This window comes from Schistosoma mansoni (genome assembly GCF_000237925.1).
Source record: "Schistosoma mansoni, WGS project CABG00000000 data, supercontig 0172, strain Puerto Rico, whole genome shotgun sequence".
NCBI classification, from domain to species: Eukaryota; Metazoa; Platyhelminthes; class Trematoda; order Strigeidida; family Schistosomatidae; genus Schistosoma; species Schistosoma mansoni.
In genome coordinates this window covers 137,236-156,783 of record NW_017386058.1, presented here as the reverse complement: position 1 = coordinate 156,783, position 19,548 = coordinate 137,236, and the positions used below count along the sequence as shown (strand labels likewise).

The following is a 19,548-nucleotide window of genomic DNA, read 5'->3' as shown; positions in this document are numbered from 1 at the left end:
CGAAGCAACGTGAGTTCATGCGTATCTTTTCCACGTGATTGTTAACATGAATTAGAGCACAACCCTCGAACACAACACAGTTGAATCATGTAGATATGTGATCTCGATTGATCGAGTCCACTGCTAGCCACTATCCATCTTTGCTTTAAGAACTAAGTTTTGAAAGATTGTGTGTCGTATTAATCATGTTTAGTTACCTCACATGTAAATATTTTATTTTTGTTTGGAAATCCCTTTTAACTTATGTCGTCTTAATTAGTTCAAATTTGACTAGTATGAAAATATCTAATCAACGAATTCATATATTGTTCATTGTATCTTGTGTCGGACTTTAGTAAATAAATGGGATGCATCAATGCCTAAATTGATAATTCATGAATGATAGTTTAATAAGTTCATTTTATACTCCCAGTTATGATTGTTTATTTGACTTCAAATGCATTAAAAACATTTACTTATCCTAGAATTGAAGAATATTCTAAATAAGTAGTTTCTTCTTATTCATCAATAAATACAGTTTGATAAATTTTACCAGGTTATTTCGATAGATGTGATAAGCTTTGATTCACGAAGTATCTGAATATTTCCGAATTAATTTCAACATTAGTGAAAGGATAATTTCATTTTTAGAATCTTTGGCTTTTAGTCATTAGATCAGAAATTTGAACTTGTCTCCTCTACTTCATTTTGGGCGAGCATCGTATAACTCAAACCCTACTAAAACTCTAATAAATAAACTCCTACTTAATAAATGAGTTAAATTACATTGCTTACAGGAGTTTTATAGCCAACAATTGATCACCTATTATTCTTAGTCATCATCAAAATTATCCATGAGTAGATGCATGTCATAAGAAACTTTAGTTGGATTTTTCTATTTAATGAGTAATATTTTTGTCTTATTAAAGGTAGCCAATGAAATTATATAAGTATTATATTTAAAATCATAAATACTAACAACACAGATTCCCAATTTTACAAAATCTTAGTATCTGACCTATCCATCAAACCAAAACTAGGATCCAGTTGAAGATTACTAGTTTCTTCAGTGTCGCTGAGAAATAGATCTAAGAATATTTACGTCAATTGGAGTCAATTATTTAAAAATCTTAAAAATATGCTTATAACTGTCTTGTAATCTCCTTATATTTGATTGTCTATCGTATATATCACATGTACATGTAAGTATTTTATTCTAAATCTTCAGTTATACTACTTACAGCTACCTATTTTAATTGACTGTCTTTCTTTATTCTTTTTCCGAATGTTGTAAATTAGCAGTTTACAAGAAACTCTTCCCGTCTCTTGAATAAGAGATTTTTATGGAATGTATATGCATTCCAACCATTTGCTGCACCACAAAGTAATTATTCATCAAATCGGTCGAATAGGCAGAATCAACACCGAAATACTGATCAAACACGTCTATTTTTCAAATCAATTTTGTTGACCACAGCTTTTGCAAAAATTTGTCACGACAATGAGGATTTAGATGATACTCAACAAAAATCTCATCCTGTATATAGTACTCCATTAATTGTCAAATGTGCAGAAATTACAAAACCAATGTCTAAAGATAGACAGGCCGCAATTAAAGCTCTAGATGTGGTTGCCGATGTTGCTCAAGATGTTCAGCCAGCAGTTGTTTCAATCACTAGTACCGAGTTAGTTTATTAGTTATTATTGTTAGCTATTATGTTATATATATGTATATCAACTCATGTGTTTTGATTATTAATTGTGTTATTAATCTTAAGCCTTCTGTGTCGTTTAATCGAAACCACTAGATTAGATTTTAACAATATGAATACAATCTATAATCAGCTAATCTGAATATAATTTAAACCGATAGATCAATAGCCATAGTTTTAACAGGTAGTGTTACATTCTGATCAATAACAACGAACTTTGAGTAGTGACCAAGGTCATTTTTAACGCTTATCGGTCCTGAATGCATGCTTTTCTGTAGCTCGGTATTCATTCAGATCCAGACACAGAAGAAACATACAAAACTTCTATTATATTATATTTCAAACACATAATTTTATCTATATATAAACTAGGAGACCGTAACACACATCAAATAAAAAAAACACTAAGCCAAAAATGGTAGGCAAACTAAGCAATACGGCAATACGTAATTGTCGATAATTTATGATTATAAAGAACGTATCAGTCAGTCAGTCAGTCACAACATAGAACTTCGTACGTACGTACATCAGTTCGAGTTGCCCATACCACATCAGCACAGAGATGCAGTTGTCGATTCAACTGCATCTCTGTGCAGTATATCGACAGTTTATACACTAACTAAAAGCCTATAAATAGGAAAAGATAGATATACCATGAACAAATTATTTAATAATTACATGGTAAAAGTAAGAATAATAGTTCGCTATATTAGAATTTCAGAAGTTTAAACTACTTCAATATATCTGCTTTGTTTTACCAAGTTGTTCACAATTACAATCTTTAGTTTTAAATCACTCGTCCAAATTTATTGCTTATTTGACCTCCTGTTATTAAATGTTATATTGATGTATCATATTTTTTGTCTAAATGTCAGTACAATTTATATTGATTGTCGCTACTTGTATGCTCCTATATGAGAACTTTTGTCAGATAGTAAAACAGCCTTCTCGGTCTATGACCCTGGAATCTCGCGCCATCGATATATGCTTCACCTCCGAAGCGTGCATACAGGATCCAAGTACGGTCATTCATTTGACCTCACCTTGTCAATATAAAGAACCGGCTCGATTTACCCTTCTATTATCTGGAGACAATATTGCTACTTCCTGCGGCCTCTCTGGTGTAGGTATGGCATTAATTTTCAAAGCAGAATAGGGTCTGTTAGACTGGATTCTAGTAGACAGTCGTTTGTGCTCTGTTTTTTATTTATTTATTTGAACACATAAGTATTGGTACAAGAGGGCACCAGATATATGTGCGCCACACAAAGTAATGTCATTTCATTTAATTGTGTGAGGGCTATGATACTTCCCGGGTGCCCAAACCGAAGCAGGTGGTTTTCTTAAGGGGCCACACCCCGAGCCTTCAACGCAAAGGCCTAATCCACAAGGTAGTGGAGCATCGTAAGGAAATGCAGTCCCATGGCAGCTGGTGACCGACGATTGGTTCATACGCCATTCGTTTCCTTAGGATACTGGAGCCCATGTACACCATTGGTTTGGAATCAGGGTTTTCCAACTCCCCTAGGTGGAATTTCCGTGTCCACCAAAATGGTTAAAGCGCTGGATATTAGCTTCGTAAACAACACCCGTGGTGTGAGAGGGCAGTGAGTATAACTTTCCTGGCCGTGTAAGAGCATTTCGAGAGAGAGGGCGAGCCCTCCCCACTCTCGGCCGTACCAGGGTATTTGGGGGCAAATATGTAATACAAAACAAAATGCATAAACACCATCTCCTCACCAACACGTCGTTGCCTTTCGTTGTCTCTGCCTACGCCCCCATTGATTGCAGTTCGGATAAAGTTAAAGATGAATTTTATAGGAGACTATCCAGCCAAACGCTCTAATTTAGTAATAGTAGCAGGTGATTTTATTGCTCAATTATGGAGAATAGACCAAACTGAATGGCACTTAGGGGAGGTTTTACGGTGTTGCGACGCAGCGGAAAGATAATGGCGACCGTCTTCTGCAACTATGCTCAGATAACCGTCTGTTTCTAGCAAAATCCAACTTTAAACATAAGTAGAAACATCGTCTGACATGGCAACCCCTACAATCGACTCATCGATAGATTTATACATGTCGCATTGGCATTAGCGATCGTTGGAGGTGCTCGATAGAAGATTGTTGCTCATTCTAAAGCACATGTTTAGACTCAGATCATACTCTAGTTCGACCACGTATTTGTCTACGTCTTACTGGACGTAGAAAAGCCACAGCAAGAAAACCCCTTGGAGTCCTCTAACCTAATGGTGAGAAAGCTAATAATACATTTCAGGAACAACTAGAGCAGAAGTTAGTCAACCGTGAAATTGATATCCACCCCAAGGTAGCTCGGCAAGATACACAAAAAACTGTGGAAACAGAAGTGATACCTACTAGTAGCTTATGCCAAAAGATTAGGAAAACTCATTGGATTTCAGCGGCGTCTTCAGAACTGATAAATGCTTGAAAACTCATCCCGTCTTACTTTCTACACGATGAGGAGCGGAGGCCGATTAAACAAAGGTTGATCAAAAGCGTACGTGACAATCGTGAGCAGTGGTGGGTAGTGAAAGCAAAAAAGACGGAATAGACACCAGCGATAGGTAACAGCAGACAATTGTTCGGACCTACCGAGAAAATGGGTATTGAAAATCTGGCTGTTTGTGAAACTGTCTCGGTAAAAGACAGGACTACTATTCAATCTCAATCCGCAAGATTGGACTGATGTGCAGAACAGTTCAACTGGCATTCAGTCACACTTCGCTAACCCATAGTCTCAAAGCGACCTGAAGGATTAACTGAAATCTTAGCCAAAATCTGAGAACTGGATGCAATCCTATCTGACTGATCTCGATCTCAGTTTATCCTCTTAGGATAATCACAGGAATCACTTTAAATAATATAGTATCTAAAATATTAGCCTCAATAATATTTCGACGTCTAACTAGACCTCGTAGATAGCAAACGCGAAAAAACCAGGCTGGTCTCAGACCTAAACGTAGATTTATAGACTGAATCTTTACCCTTCGGCAGATTCTGAAACATAGGCATAATTTTCGACGTCCGACTAAAGAAATATTGCTTGACCTTAAAGCAGCGTTCGAATCCACTGGTCATGAGGTTCTCTGGAAGTGTTTGTAATTGAAAGGCGTACCAAAAAAGTACATTAACCTTGTACATACTCCCTACTCGAACACTACTAGTCGAGTCAGAGCTTATGGCGAACTTTCATCGAAATTGGTTACTTCAAGTGGTGTTTTCAGAGCTTTCCCCTTTCCTCATCTTTATTTAACCTTGTCATAAACATGCTTTTAAAGGTAACACTTTCATCGTCCGACTTTTCAGGGATTGATGTTCAATCAGGAAATTGACTGGTTGACAAAATACAGAGTATTCCGACCACCTTAAGCGACAATGCATGTATGGGATGGGGTTGTCCCCTTCCAAATGTAAAGTGTCGCTTTAGAGTTGGGTTGCGTGAGCGCTCGAATTAACGATAGGGAGTGAAGTAGTTGAACACACCGACAACTTCACCCATCTTGGGAGTCTCGTCAGTCCTGATGGTCTTGTGTGTGATGAAATCTCGACATGGGTTTAGAAGGCTCGTTCGGTTTGACCGACTTGCGTCACTTGTGGTGTAGGCGATATATCCGTCTACCGAGCAAAGGACGAGTTTACCGTGAACAATTCACTCTGTCCTACTTCATGAATATTAAACACGTCCATTAAGGATAGAGGATATTCTCAGGTTATTGGTATTCAATCATTGGTGTCCTCGAAGGAGTAGCCGTGTATGTTGGGACGACGGAGTAAGCAATGGTTGGGTTAGGAATAGAGCAATAGGTAAGGATGGCAAATCGACTGACGAGGTCGTAAAATTCTGAGGTAAGTTCATCGAGATGTCTTGTGTTTTTATTTCAATATACATTTTCTTGAATTGTGTCTTCGTTGTTTGATCCTCACCATCACCATTCAAACTGTTACTGTCTCTACTGTTCGAAGATTTGACCTGACAACTTCATCTCCCTGTGTTAATGGGATATGATGACTTGAATCGATATACATACGTGCGAGGTTCTGCGTTATGACTGACTAGCTGAGACTAAAACAGGGCAAAAGTAAATGGTAATATTTTGCAGACTATAAGTGAAACCATGTTCCCGAAAATAGCTTTCATTGTTCGTGATTGCTACTTTATTTCTCTACTCATATCACCTGTTGTTTCTAACTTTTGCTGTTCTCTTATTTTGTTTGATTTTTTTAGTAAGGTTTTTCTTTCACTTCAATCACGTTCAACTGGTTCGGGTTTTATTGTAGATCATTTAGGTCATGTAGTTACGAATGCTCATGTAGTTGGTTATCGAGGCGATGTTATGGTCCATTTATGTGATGGACGTTCATTTCCTGGAAAAGTTCTAGCAGTTGATGTCTCTTCTGATTTGGCACTTATTCGAGTTAGTTTTTTTATTCTGCTGGATGAAATATTCTGTTAATCTGTGATTTGGTATTAATGTTTTGTTATGATTGAAGTAAACTTTACTCTTATAAACAACAGTGTTTAAAATAATCATATTTACATTTTAATTGCTTACATCAAGCATTAATTTTAGTATTGTAAATATTTTATCATTTGCTCACGGACTCGAAAGTTTCTCCATTTCTTAGGTATCAATGCCAAGATTAGACTTTATAGATTCTCCAGTTCAGTTTAATTAGTCTACGAGCATATCTAAGGTGAAAAATATTCAAATCTATATGATAATCCAGTTGGTTTACTCACTTGGTATGGAATGCAATAATTCCGTATCACTGTTTTTCCAGTATTAATTTTTGGAAATATTAATTTTCAGATAGACAAATGGAGCATAGTTCCTGCTAAATATTTGTGCACTCATTCATTATGTCGCACTGCACAACAGTATAGTGGAAGGTAAAACTCAATGATAATAATAATGCAAATTATCCAAATTCATAGTTATATACTCGACTTTAAACCGCAATGTTTATTTGATAGTGTGTGCTACTGGTGTCTACAGATATAAGTAGTATGTATCATCAACCGAATGTGAAATGTCTGGCGGCAGAAGGTTAAGAAGATCTAAGAGAAGAAGACGAGAACAGAGAATGATTTGCGTGGAAACGAAGGAACAATCAAGTCTGAGACAGTGGATCGATATTTTGCAAATGAAGTATTTACAGTATGATTCTCAGATTTTACTAAGAGATTCTGTAATTTTGTGCTCAAATACATTTGGTTGTCCCCACTGGTGTTCTCGTTCACTACGATACCACTACCCGTTTACCCTAACTGAAGTAGGTTGAACAAGGTCGGAATTCTCTACCTAATGGATTGGGTTTCAAGTACTTTAGTAAATGTTGCTAAGCCACCGTTTCGTAGTAAAAAACAAAATACGGAAAACACGAAGAAAATAAAGTGCAAATGATGTCTCTAACTTCTGTTTTTTTAACTATAAAAGGACAAATGAAGTGAATGTTTGAAAATTCAAATAAAACGGTATCTCTGTCCCACTCACATGCGATATGTACTTTAATACTACGTTTGTTGAACCATTTAACTATAAGGTAGAGGTTGGAGTTAGTCGACAGGATACTGCTATGTTTGAAGCAATTCTGAGTTCACCTAGTCTGTGAAAGGAACAAAGACTTGTGGCCAAAGACCAATAAGCTAGCTATTCTGATGTCTCCCAGCCCCGCTAACTAGAGAGAGAAGTCGAAGTCCGAACGGGGAATAGATATATTCCGCAAGCAGCTAGAAGCACGAGCGATCCGACAGGCACAAATTAAACATATACATACAACATAAAACTGTCCTTGGGAAGCGTTACAAAACAACATACTAAAAGACACAACGAACCAATAGCGTTTAAGATTCTCCCAAGTGAGAAACACGACTTGAAGGTGAAATGAGTGCTTTTGGAGCGAAAGCCAAGAAATTCAAAATAAGATTACAAAAATAAGTCATTTACCAAGTGAGTTCTGGGGATCTAACATCCCCAACAGATACCCTGGACCTAGGTTCTGTGCTATGTGGCACTCGTTAGCAAGACTTACTTGAAACGTTGAAACAACTGACGTTCCCTGTTGGATTTGATCCCGTATCACAATCGCGGCCCGGATAATTCAGTAGTAACGTCTCTGTCTGTGAAGCTGGGTAACATGGAATCGATGTTCCCTCAACATAATAGGTACGCCTTGCTGACAAGTGCCAAATAGCAAGAAACCTTGGTCTAGGGTATCCTGTCAACTACCTCCACCTTTCGGTTCATTATAATTCACATGATGTCACGTCACCTAGACTAGTGGCCACACTGCAACTTGATCGATAGAACTCGATCAGCACTACATAAGGACCTGGCACACATGACATTGGTCACAACTCAACGTTCAATCAATTGTTTAAAATCTATATAACTGTTGTATACAAACTAGTGATTACAAGCAACACTCATATCAGTTTTAACCAAAAAAATGTTTAACTAAATAGATCTCACTGTAGACAGGTCTTCTAGTATTTCCTTGAAATTCGATGGAACTAGATGTTTTGTTGATTTTATTCTCAGAGATACATCTGCGTATAATTATTATTCTCTATTTATGGAAACAACTCGTTTATTGTCTTTTTATATGATATTGATTTAGTTAGATGTGAAGAAAGCTGTTTCAGAAAATCTTCCACATTTACCTATGGCTATTAATTTACAAAATATTCGTCCAGGTCAATTTGTATTGGCTTTAGGTAGTCCTTTGATGTTGGCTAACAGCGTTACAGTGGGTGTAGTATCTGCAGTAGACAGAGACTTAGGTCATTCCGAAGGTCTTAAATATATCCAAACAGATGCTATAATAACAGTAAGTTTTGAATGTTGTAGATAAAAATTAACATTATTGTTATTTGTAATTACTTTGTATTAACCTCATGTTAATGATAGGGACTGTAATTGACCAGTCTCTATTGATATATGTGCATTCTGAGTGAATTGCTTCGATATTGACAATTAATCAGAGTTCATATAAAGGTTAGAATAGTGAATGATAACAGTGAAATCGATTATGTACGTTTCACCCTATTCGTGTACTAGGCTTACATCTCATTGTAAATGTCAATACAATAATTCAGGTACATCCATTTAACAAGTCCTGGATAGAAAGAAAACTGCTTCCTGAATTCTACTACTAATCGTTGGTCAACGTTAACAATACTATTGTTTCTAGGTTTTTTTTATTGTCAATTCACTTAATTAAATCAATAAGCTTCCTTTTTTGAGCTTTTGTTTATTCAGTCAACATAATCTAAAAAACAACCTTCCTATACTCATAATATAAATAGAAATAACGTTCATATTGCTATAAAAAGCATTCAAAATCAAAAGGATTATGATGATAAATCTAAAATTGACATTTAAAAACTTCAATCTCATTTGTAATGGTTTGAATTATCTCATTTTTGATATTTTGACTGAAATTCGATCTGTTTTGGTGGGTATATTTGCATCCAGTGCGAATTGCTTCAATGTAGTCACTGTGACACAATCTTATGTAAAATAGATGGGATGTGTGTATCAGTGGAATCCAGGACGTATGTTTCGTCCTATTCAGAACTCGTCAGGGATAATTCAGACCGTCAGGAAATTGCTTAAATTCGTGTCGGTTCCACATGTAACTTTCTGTCCGGACCTATAATCTAAGTGAACAACGCCTTAGCGTTTGAAGCAAATGGCACCGATTTCCAGTCACGGGGTGAATATCAACAAGAATGCAAGTACATCCAGCTAACGAGTCCCAAATAGGACGAAACGCACATACTGTTTTTCACGTTTAGCTATATTCCATCTAGTCTAATTTAGAAACCTCGTTTTGTATCATGATTAACTAAGCTGTTCTATGCGAAAACGTTTCACAAGATTACGTCTTCGAAAAGCTTTCGACATAAAACTAATATATTTCCTTAGAGATATTTCTTCCAACCAACTTGTGTACCGAATTCACCTAATATTTGACTCTCTCCACTGATGTAAGAACTGTACTTGAATACAGTTATATGGAGCGGTAGCTTATTGGTCAAGACTGTTCTGACTTTGTTATCTATCCACTAATCTATACTTATTTTACAGATAGAGTTGTTTCAAATAAGTTTGAAACCTTGATGTCCTAAGTTACCTAGTACAAGCTTGAGACTGCAACGCATAATTTCGACTTTGTGATTGCACAGCGTTGACGGCAGAGAGAAAAGATTATCCTATCACAGTCTAACAAGCTGATCGGTTAGCAAGCGAAGAGAGATTATCATAGAAAGAAACTGTAGATTTGATCCGGCTGACTGAAAGTGGCACACGAATGAATATGTGAATAGGAGAACTACGATACAGAAAGAATGTGAAAAATACAGTTATACCAAACTGGGACACTACAGTAAAAAAAATTAGGATACAAAGACTTTATTTAAATTATAATAATTTTGTAATAGAAGAAAATATGACGGTAATTTATAGATTAATCGAACGCTTATGATTCATGGAATAAAACAGGCATATAGCTGAATGTTAGTAATTTACAGATTATAAATTAGGCTAAACAGTCTCTCAAAAACTAGCTCTCATCGTTTTTCATGCCTTCCTCAATCTTTTTTTCACAACAGTGCCGTTTGACTCTTAACCAATAGGCTTCGTGTTCAAATCTCGTTCTGGCTGGTTCAGTTTGGGCGACAGCGTAGCATAGTTAACTTATATACTTGAAGTTATGGTTCGAAGCCGAGTATATGGACTAGTGAGTTGTGTTACTAGATTCATGATGGCTGCTAAGATATTGTCTTTAAAATAAAGATTTTTGGTGATCCAAACTGAAATATATTCCTAATAGGATGAAAAGTTATCTTCGATGTACGATTATTACACAGGACCGTTTCATAATCAACTAAATAAATAAAATACTTAAACAATACAGTATTTCTGACATAACTAATCGCTGAGTGTGTATTAACTGTTTTATAAAACAGCTAGAATCGTTGACTAAATGCTTTTACAATAAAAGCTGGTTGAAATCACTTGAGTTCTTTTACACCCTGTGTTTATATCCAGAATTCAACGTAGGTTAGTTTTTTCCTATTTGTTTACAAAACTTTAATGCTGACACACCAACCGATGTCTAATTATCAGTATGGGGATTTGTGAAGATTGTAGTATTTTAATAGTTGAATCCACGAGTCAACCTAAATAGACCACTATCAAAAACTTAGAGGCACTGGACGGCGTTTCGCCCTACTATGGGACTCATCAGCAGTGCGCATCCACGGCTTCGCACGCGGGACTCGAACCGTGACCGGCGGAGTCCAATCTGTGTCTGGTGGAGATGATTATCCACCTCAGACAAAGGGTTGCGCAAGATCATGGATCGACTAAAGTTAGACATTAACACCGTCGGACGCCGACCCAGTGGTCTAGAGGTTAAGCGTTCGCGAGAAAGTTCGACCGAAAGTCCTGGGTCCGAGTCCCGCGTACGGACTGTAAAGTTTAATTGTTAATTACGGTTTCCTTTTTGTATTTTTAATTGAGTTTGGCAACTCCGGCGGTCCACTGGTGAATTTATATGGTGAAGTTATTGGGGTTAACGCCATGGTGGCTGGTACAGGCGTGGGATTTGCTATACCTGTTGATCAAGTCCGAAAATTCATACAGTTAGCACTAAAAGCATCCTCAAATACTCGGAGCTCTTCCCCAATATCGTCAAAATCGCCTACTGACCCATATATTTTAGCAGACAATCCAGCCAATTCGGAAAGTGGAACTCAACGTCGATACTTAGGCCTAGTTATGCGGACACTTACTCCAGAACTGGCTTTCGAATTAGCATCTCGCGGTGGACAACATTTTGTAGAGTTGAATGGTGTTCTGATTCATGCTGTATTAAGAAACTCCCCTGCTCAAAGGTAAGTTTGCATGACGTTACATAAATTGTAGAAAATCACTGGGTATCCTGTATTAAAAATAAATTATCTTGCCAAAGAATAAATGTGTACCAACTATTATTATCACATTTATTCACAAGTCAGTAGTTCAGAACCATTAACAATTTTCTTATCATGACTATCATTATTGAGAACTACATATTTGCTAACACTACCAAGGTTTGAATAAAAGTTTTTGATTATCCTGACATTTGCATTTTGAAATTCAATTTTTAAACATTTTTATACTCAAGAAGCCATACTCTCTGTAAAACTTCTGTTATGTGTGGAACCTAGCTAATTATTTGTTGACGTTCGGTCCTCCATAAAGTTTCGCTACTAATCAGCTCCATATAGAAACTTTGTGTTTCTATGTAGGTTTTATTGAGTCTTAAATACAATTCAATATGGACTTCTTTTTATAACTTTATGACAACCTTACTAATCTCAATAAACAGACGAAATAGTTTCTGTTGACCTTTAAATCACCGTTTAATCAAATAGTAACACTGAAGATATAGTTCTTAATCAATGTTACAGAACTTTTTAAAAGCTCAAAGTGATAATTTTATATCTAGTCCTTTATTAACTCTGATAAATGGCTTTAAGAAAATACAAACACATTTAAAGGATACCTTATAAGTGTCTTTAGAAAGCTTGTTCTTATTTGATTTCGCAAGTACAATTTAAGCCTTCCATTTACGCTCAGTTATAAACTCACGATATACTCGTCTTAATCTTGTTTACTACATAAAATACCCATTATCACACTGACTTATAATAATTCTCATCCAACTGCTTCTAATAAAAAAGTAGACTTCACTTAAAGTAGTACCAACGATTTCATTGTAATGAGCATTATTCCCTAATGTCTTAAAAGAGGAATTACTCTACATAAATTAAATACTCCATATTTCAACAGAGCTTCAAACTATTAATTGTTTACAAAAAATAACGAAAGGATAATCACACTTCGGAAACTATCTGTCAGTTGCATATAAGTTTATCTTAAATAGCAAATCCCTATTCAATAAGTGTTTATATCGACGACCCAGTTTAATGCCCTTGTTTCACAACATACACTTATTTGGTGGACGTCGTTTATGTATATTTTGTGGGTAGAATTTACTAGCTCAAATATCATACATATTAATACTTTACACAACGCAGCAACTCCACCAGGATTTCAACCAAAAGAACCAATGGTTACGAAGTTCCATTCCCATTGCATTACAAGCTTTATTCAGTCGAAACACAGAACCTCGCACGTATGTATATCGATTCAAGTCAGCATACCCCATTAACACAGGGAGATGAAGTTGTCAGGTCAAATCTTCGAACAGTAGAGACAGTAACAGTTTGAATGGTGATGGTGAGGATCAAACAACGAAGACACAATTCAAGAAAATGTATATTGAAATAAAAACACAAGACATCTCGATGAACTTACCTCAGAATTTTACGACCTCGTCAGTCGATTTGCCATCCTTACCTATTGCTCTATTCCTAACCCAACCATTGCTTACTCCGTCGTCCCAACATACACGGCTACTCCTTCGAGGACACCAATGATTGAATACCAATAACCTGAGAATATCCTCTATCCTTAATGGACGTGTTTAATATTCATGAAGTAGGACAGAGTGAATTGTTCACGGTAAACTCGTCCTTTGCTCGGTAGACGGATATATCGCCTACACCACAAGTGACGCAAGTCGGTCAAACCGAACGAGCCTTCTAAACCCATGTCGAGATTTCATCACACACAAGACCATCAGGACTGACGAGACTCCCAAGATGGGTGAAGTTGTCGGTGTGTTCAACTACTTCACTCCCTATCGTTAATTCGAGCGCTCACGCAACCCAACTCTAAAGCGACACTTTACATTTGGAAGGGGACAACCCCATCCCATACATGCATTGTCGCTTAAGGTGGTCGGAATACTCTGTATTTTGTCAACCAGTCAATTTCCTGATTGAACATCAATCCCTGAAAAGTCGGACGATGAAAGTGTTACCTTTAAAAGCATGTTTATGACAAGGTTAAATAAAGATGAGGAAAGGGGAAAGCTCTGAAAACACCACTTGAAGTAACCAATTTCGATGAAAGTTCGCCATAAGCTCTGACTCGACTAGTAGTGTTCGAGTAGGGAGTATGTACAAGGTTAATGTACTTTTTTGGTACGCCTTTCAATTACAAACACTTCCAGAGAACCTCATGACCAGTGGATTCGAACGCTGCTTTAAGGTCAAGCAATATTTCTTTAGTCGGACGTCGATAAATGGATGGAATCGTTGAGACGCTCTACGACTTCTTTCCTATCGTTAATCTTGACTCTGAAGCAACCCAATCCTAAAGTGACATTTTTCATTTGTGAGGAGAGACAAACTATGATCGGCATAATAATCTAAAATGTGAGGCATATTAAAAGCAATAAAGAAAAAAGCAGAAACATTACACAGTTACTTGACTTCCGACTCCATTTTTATCCTACTAATTCACTTTGTAATATCAATTTTTAGTAACTGAGATTCAGTATAAATTTTATTTATTTTACAGAGCGGGATTAAGAGCTGGAGATGTAATTGTTGCCATTGATGGTCTGCCTATAACGAATGCTCAACAAGTTTACACTGCGACGGAAAGCCGAGAACAACTGACAATCACTATCGTTAGACAAGGAAAACGAATAACCATAGATCATATTCAGACGGAAAAAATTTAGAACATTAATTATATTCTTGGATTGAATTATTCTACACACAGTATATAATTCTGTATTATACATACACCAGTATTTATAATTAAATCATACACAGTGCTATTATTTTTTTGTCTGTTTTGCATTCGTTTACATAAAATAATTTGGAAGCAAAATATACTTATTGCCTCTTCAATAAATTGTATTTAAATAGGACAATAATTAAGGTATTTTGAAAATAATATGATTTTTATTTCAATGTATTAAGACAGATTAGTAGGTATATATACCGATTAAGTAAATCAAGTGTTTATAAAAACATTAACTAACAAGGATAGAGGAGAAAAGAAAAAATCAAGAAGACAGAAATGCTAAGAAGAAGTAATTCTAAAGTATATTATGCTTTTTTCATGTTATTGATTGCATTATCACATCAATACAATGGAATGGGCTGCAGAACTAGTTTATTCCTGACCATCAACGTACATCTATCATATTTAGCTCGACTTTAAACGAAACATATGGAAAATAATCCGATGAAGTCCCGAAACCTCCAACATTCATATCTTCCTGTAAAGAGACATTCGCAAAGACAAGTAAAGTTCAGGAAAAGAGAAGTGCGTATTGAAATCGACATTTTAGAAAAATTAGTGTAAACAAATGGAATTACGAACAGAACAAGTGTAACAGTAAACATATTTATCTTTAAACAAACAGCTACTTTATGGGGGAAAATGACGTAGGTTATTGTACTCAAAACAGATTATCTGTGCTTATTTTGCGGAAAACTTTAGTTTCTTACGTCATAATAAATTTTCTGTTGAAGATGTAGGCTTCAGTAAGTAACATTAAAATTTTTCTTGAAATCCATTCTACGACTAAAAATATGTTGTGCATTCCTGAAATATACGCTAGATAGTGTATAAATTCTCAAGTGAAACCAATTACATCTCTTATTTTGTATGAAACAATCTACGATTGGAATATCTGAGATCCGCACTTGTTTAGATTCACGTTTATTACATTTCAGTTTAAAAGTCTTTGTGAGGACGTATCTGATAGCCCTCCTATAATGCGGCTATTAACCTTGGGGTATTTAAATAAGAACAGACTTTTTGGTTCTATTCTATAACGTTTTATTTAAAATAATAAATCTATTTTTGTTATATCCCAATGAGTAGAAATAGATATACAATTTTTCTACTCATTGGGATATAACAAAAATTCATTTATCATTAACTCTCTACCCAGAGCTCAATATATTTGAAACTATCAAGTCCAACCCTGATACGATACCTATAAACTCATTAATAATCTTTTATTTAAATATAACTAATTGAGGAAAAGTCATTTACGACTGGAAATCTAACGCAAAAATTTACTTTCAAATGTGCAACAAACACTTATTGTTTGTAACATTTAACCCGTTCAAAAAATCTCATTGTCAATAACACCGGAACACATATTATACAGACACAGGGATAGTGTTTTATACCTCTCACCACAATACTACACTTATAAATGCGAAAACATCAGTTAAGTGTGAGTCTTTATACAATTACGAACAATTCTCTTATGTGCTACAGTAATAAATATACGAATGGATGTCAATACTTACATCTAAGACGGAGCTTGAGGACGATCCATCCAGATGGTTGTAAAGTTGCTTTAGTATATCTCTTAATTTCTTTTGCTGTTTTTTGTTTGGCTCAAGGAGTATCGCTTGAAAATCAACCGGCAACCCATATCTACAATAAGATGGAAGATTACTTCAGAATTAGCATTTAGATGTAACAATAAATTCAATGCAGCTGGATTACCATTTATTTGTACATTCGGATACAAAGCAAAGGAAATGTCACATTTAAAAACACTTTGGTTAGGTGTTCACTTTTGAAAGTACATTTAGTGGTTGTGCAAACATATTGAGATCTTAAAAATATCCTTATTCAGTAATATTTTAGAATTGTGTCATTCACTCGTAAATTTAGGATTGCAGTTCAGCTTTAGGAAATAATATAGTGATAGGTATTTTCGCTAGATAGTAACCTTTTTCTTTAGTAAGATACTTTACCTGCTTTTCTTAATAGTCCACAATAGTGACAACACAAGGACTGTAAGCTTGATGTGAATTCCACTCCACTTAATGACGTTCGTTTCGTACTACAACCTCCCTCATGAGTAACTCAAGTTATTGCACAAGCCTTTACACGATTATGGTATGACTTATTTTGAAACTCCAAATCATGATTACTACGAATAAGGTGCCTATATTGTCTAAATTGTTTCAGACTTATTTTACCATAATTACGAGTGACTTGACTACAATCAAAACGTACATAAAATGAGAACCCCATTAAACGTGTTGTAAATACTTTATTTAAAAAACGAACCATAAGAACTCCATATGTTTTCTACCTATATCAACTGGGACTATCTGAGCCACGATAAAACAACTTTTAGCTTAATCGTGGATATTTCTCCACTAGACTTAACGAGTTTATCCGCGTCAAGTTCATAAAACCATTAACCTAAAGGATACCGCAAACCTATTATCCTAGTTCTGAACCTTATTCCAACTAGTAGAGTATTCACCACTGATAACGACTCATTCTGGATTCCAATCTCCTAGATACAGTTACATTTGTTACTCACATTAGACTTAATTTTTCCACTTCGTTTACATTTGAAAATTAGTCCCGAGTTGATGGTAAGGAAATGCTTTTTGCAACTAATGTAGCTTGAAATGCCATATACTTAAATGAACCTGTATACTGGGAACCATTAAATGGGATCACGAACACACCACATTCATCTTTAGAACATCTACAGAAAAATATAAAACAGTGGAAAGCCTTGATCAGACAATTTATCTAATCACTAGCAATATCAGTACCACGTGTTTACCTATGCCACAAGACAACGACGGGAGTACTTTCCATCACTTAACCTTTCAAAATGAAATAAAAAGTCTAACAAGGTTAGATATGCATTTAAAACGATCATAAGGTGACATAAAAGAACTGCGAACTATACAGGTGGTAGGTGAGTTGACGGAAATAAAACTTACCTTAAAACTGACTCAACAAATACCCGGAGGGCTTTAATATGAACCATAGCGGAAAAAGCCTCACCAAAATTAACTTTCAACCAGCGGAATAGAGGTGCCTAGTTAGGAATTTTAAAAATTTATGCATTCAAATCAAGACAACTAAAAAGAGTATCATACTGTATACAATCAAGGTACAACTTAACTATATGCAACAATGTGCAAACGACATCTTACGAACAGGGGAAAACCTTATATTAAATGTAACTTTTTTATTATCCATTTCAGTGGTCTTCAATAAAGTACAATTGTGAGCGATTCTCGTTAGTGCCTTTTCATTAACAGAAAAACTAACTGTTAGTCTTGTCATTTGGCTCTCCTTCATTAAGTCATATTCGTACTAATTGATACGCGAATGTCTGGCGCTTTAACCGGGTTGGTGGACACGAAAAGTCCACCTAAGGGAGTTGGAAAACCCTGATTCCAAACCAATGATGCACATGGGTTACAGTATCCTAAAGGAACAAATGGCGTATGAACCTTTAGTTGGTCACCAGCTACCATGGGACTGCATCTACTCACGATGCTTTACTTCCTTGTGGATCAGGCCTTTAGGTCAAAGGCTCCGAGTGTGGCCCCTTAAGAAAACCACCTGCTTCGGTTTGGGCACCCGGGCAGTATCATAGTCCTCACACAATTAAATGAAATGACAGTTCTTTGTGTGGCGCAAATATATCTGGTGCCTCTTTGTAAATATTTATGTTCAAATAAATAATAATAAAATAACTGGTACGCATCACTTGTGACTGGAAAGAACATCAAAATCATTTCTTGCCAAACGCCTGAAAACAACTACTAAAAACATTATAACAAAAAGTGTAGTTATCTGTCTTCAATATCTTGAATCACATTTCAAGAAATGTTTGTAGAATGACGTTTGAAGGAATGCATATGGCTCAATACATTTAAAACCGAACAGTTTACTGACTCTCGAGAGGAAATATTTAAATGACAAAAATTCCATATGGAAGTATTAGAAACCAAAATAAGCCGACTTACAAACTGTCGTTTCTTATCGGACTCAAGTTTTGAAAGCTCATTTCTACTTTCCTCAATTTTCTTTTCATCATAAGTAAAATCACGTACAACAAATCTAACAAGTGATTTTGAATATTTAAACAAACCTAAATTCACGAGCCTGAGTTTTAAAATCATCCGTCATTTTTTTGAAAAGCGTAACAGTCCATAGGCCATTATCTTGATCTTCAAAAATAAGTCTTAATCGGTTACAAAAACAAAAATGCAAATTACTCAGACGATTTGGGGACGACCATGTCTGTCATTCTTTCATAATTAGACTTCCAATCATTATACATATTCCTGATGATAAATAAATACAAAAAAAACTTACTTTGGAACAACAACAACCAGAGTAGTTAAGTATTCTGAATCAACAATAAATTGTTCTCGCTTCACAATATCTCCAAGCTCGCGTGTTAAGAGACTACCCCTATAGGAGTTACGGTGATTTAAAATGTAGGTCTTACGTTTGCTTTCGTTCTAGGTTTTGAAGACAACCTTTAAGGGTATTATATGACTGGGACTTTGCTTTTAAATCCGAATCTACTTTTGTAAGTTGCTATAAACAGTATTGCTTGGAGCGAAATAAAAATACCTCTGAAATAATAGCATACAGTGAACTTAACGTTTGTTTGACTGGATATTTAGCATATTCCCACTGGAATTTGGTAAGGAATGCGGCAGGAGAGACTGAGGATATAAAAATAATAAATAGAACATACGTCCGTTTACCGTCAAGTTGTCTTCCAACTTGTGTTTTTGTTCTTCGAGAACATCACCCATGTACTGGGCAACTTTCTTGGTAATGCTTAAGCTACTATTTGAACCTATTAGACAATTACCTCTCAGCATATACATCTAATTTTGACAGCTCATCAGAAAGACCCACTAGAATATCCAGAGTTCCTACCTAAAGCTTATAAATCATCTGACATCTACACAAATACCTTGAAGTCAGGAGGGATATTGAACTTATTGACCTGCGAGCAGATATCCTTATATTTAGATAATGTAGTTTGAAGCCGCTGATACACTTGATTTGGATCCCGCTCTCCGGGTACAGATATGATCCAAAACTCCG

General features: G+C 35.7%; 2 protein-coding genes across 2 annotated transcripts; one reads left to right on the top strand and one right to left on the bottom strand.

The window, feature by feature from the left end:
- Positions 1 to 1,566: 1,566 nt before the first annotated feature.
- Positions 1,567 to 14,362, top strand: Smp_211260 (subfamily S1B unassigned peptidase (S01 family); the record flags this gene model as incomplete). The annotated part of the gene is made up of 5 exons (XM_018796498.1): positions 1,567 to 1,584; positions 5,944 to 6,130; positions 8,412 to 8,545; positions 11,245 to 11,618; positions 14,200 to 14,362. The coding sequence occupies 5 exons, from the start codon at positions 1,567 to 1,569 to the stop codon at positions 14,360 to 14,362; spliced, it is 876 nt and encodes a 291-aa protein (XP_018646866.1).
- A 453-nt stretch (positions 14,363 to 14,815) lies between these two features.
- On the bottom strand, positions 14,816 to 19,319 carry Smp_211280 (subfamily S1B unassigned peptidase (S01 family); the record flags this gene model as incomplete). Its single annotated transcript, XM_018796487.1, has 10 exons — positions 14,816 to 14,908; positions 15,957 to 16,086; positions 17,409 to 17,506; positions 18,447 to 18,540; positions 18,572 to 18,664; positions 18,699 to 18,767; positions 18,799 to 18,897; positions 18,935 to 19,026; positions 19,063 to 19,157; positions 19,190 to 19,319. The coding sequence occupies 10 exons, from the start codon at positions 19,317 to 19,319 to the stop codon at positions 14,816 to 14,818; spliced, it is 993 nt and encodes a 330-aa protein (XP_018646865.1).
- Positions 19,320 to 19,548: the final 229 nt, after the last annotated feature.